At 36.5% G+C, this 2046-nt stretch overlaps 1 protein-coding gene across 1 annotated transcript; it reads right to left on the reverse strand.

Annotated features, from left to right (window-relative positions):
• Nucleotides 1–460: 460 nt before the first annotated feature.
• LOC124456366 lies at nt 461–1349 on the reverse strand. Its single transcript, XM_047006829.1, has 3 exons — nt 1150–1349; nt 844–1029; nt 461–777 (listed from the first exon to the last, which is right to left on the reverse strand). The coding sequence occupies exons 1-3, from the start codon at nt 1325–1327 to the stop codon at nt 632–634; spliced, it is 510 nt and encodes a 169-aa protein (XP_046862785.1). The 5' UTR covers nt 1328–1349; the 3' UTR covers nt 461–631.
• Nucleotides 1350–2046: the final 697 nt, after the last annotated feature.

The raw sequence follows: 2046 nt of genomic DNA on the forward strand, positions 1-2046 counted from the left end.
TCAGACGACGATGGAACGAGACCATAACCATTTGATGTGAGCTTCTTCCTAACAACGTTTGCGTAATCCGTTAGCATACCATGAAAACTAACTTCTGGTTTAAGCGAAGATTTACTAGCAACCTCCTCAACGTCTTCAGGACATTTAACGTATACTGAACTGGTGTCAAAGGCTCAATGACGACGACCAACCACTAGCCATACCTAACATGTTACCACGAGAGATCTTTCTTGGGTAGATCAAGGTTTTAGGAACTTCAAACAAGGGTCGTGTTGAGCTGAGAACTAAAAAAGAACAAATATGGATAGATGATGAAGTGGAGAACAAGAATAGAGGTTATAGAAGACATACTACGTTTGACCATAACCATTTGATGTGAGCTTCTTCTTAACAACGTTTGCGTAATCCGTTAGCATACCATGAAAACTAACTTCTGGTTTAGGCGACGCTTTACTAGCAACCTCCTCAACGTCTTCAGGACATTTAACGTATTCTGAACTGGTGTCAAAAGGCTCAATGACGATGACCAACCACTGGCCATACCTAACATGTTACCACGAGAGATCTTTCTTGGGTAGATCAAAAGTACCTCGACGTTATGAAAAGCCCAATGTAATCTTTCTTGGGTAGATCAAAAGTACCTCGACGTTATGAAAAGCCGAATGTAATCTTTTAGAACGGCATGAGATATTGCATATGATCCAAACCATACAATCCTGTTTTCAATGCCATCATAATGCTTTTTCGTAGCACAAGAGGAGCAAGGTCTACAATACACTAAATAATTTATTTAAGTCAAATAATTATGAAGTGAAGCCTAACCTATAACAAATCAGAACTTACCCTTCACATCATGGATTGAACAAAAGTACGCAACTGAACACAAGTCTACGTACAACCATTCATCTTGAATAGAACGTTTATCCCACTCTGCACCACAAGAACAAATACCACTTTCAGATGGCGCCAAAATTTTATGACCATTTTTTTCAGGAAGATCAGTAAAATCGCTTGCATCATTCTCATTGCCTAAAATAATTAAATTGTAATATTTACAAAATGCTAGAAAGTGCTAAATACCATACCGATAAAGGAAATAGTATATGTAAAGCTAAAAGGATGTTCACCATTGCAGATTATCTTGCATACCTGTTTCAAATAAAGAAACCTTTTCTTTGCTAAGTGTAGCCAATTCAAAATAGTCTCGCATCTGGTGTAATTCCAAAGGAAAACTTAAAAAGTGCCAATGGAGAATCCATTTCATCCTCGTCAATGATTTGCAAGGGTTGTCACATGAATGCAATGATATGACGAACAGCTGCAACATTTTAACTCGGGGTGGGGCGGCATTACTTATATATATACCAAAAGTACAAACCCCCATGGATGATTGTTATGGTTACTGCGCATGCCACAGAACCTCCTGATAATTTGCACTAACAAGTTAATTGACACAAATGTAGTGTAAGTACATATAGTTGTGTCTTTGTATGACTATGTAACAATTACTAATTATGACTAATTATGCTTGAGCGCATGCGCAGAAATTTCTTACTAAATTATTACAAAGCATGCTATTTACTTCAAAATTGGTGCTAGTAGATGCAGTTGGTACGTTGCCATACCCATGAATTGGGTAGCTGTCAGTTGATTGCTCAGAATAAACAATTGGTTAATTTCCTAAAATAGTAGCCATTACTTAGACAGGAGTTGACAACGAATGCTCAGGTTGTATTATTTAGAAGAGAAACAATACGTGATGTGTACTGAGCATTTTCCATCACATATTTGCATTCTTGGTTGCACTCATGCTTGTTTTGTTAAATGCAGAAACGCACATGGATGGTGATTGTTTAACAAAATGTTTTTATTTTCTACAACTTTACATTTGATATTGCATGTCAAATCCAAGCTTTGATGCTTTGATTGATGGAAAGGGTTTTTAAAACACAGATCTTCAAGCCTTTAATTGTCAATCTGTATTTAAATAATATTTATGGATTATTTTATTGCTCTTCTACAAATAACATGTCCGACTATTGATTG

Source organism: Xenia sp. Carnegie-2017, unplaced genomic scaffold (assembly GCF_021976095.1).
Source record: "Xenia sp. Carnegie-2017 unplaced genomic scaffold, XeniaSp_v1 HiC_scaffold_46, whole genome shotgun sequence".
NCBI classification, from domain to species: domain Eukaryota; kingdom Metazoa; phylum Cnidaria; class Anthozoa; order Malacalcyonacea; family Xeniidae; genus Xenia; species Xenia sp. Carnegie-2017.

What these genes read in the sequence shown, in the direction of transcription:
- LOC124456366 (XM_047006829.1), bottom strand. Translation starts at nt 1,327, where the DNA reads ATGTTGCAGCTGTTCGTCATATCATTGCATTCATGTGACAACCCTTGC. An exon ending in GGTTTCTTTATTTGAAACAG is followed by an intron (nt 1,030 to 1,149) that starts GTATGCAAGATA and finishes TAATTATTTTAG; the next exon opens with GCAATGAGAATGATGCAAGC. An exon ending in TTCAATCCATGATGTGAAGG is followed by an intron (nt 778 to 843) that starts GTAAGTTCTGAT and finishes TAAATTATTTAG; the next exon opens with TGTATTGTAGACCTTGCTCC.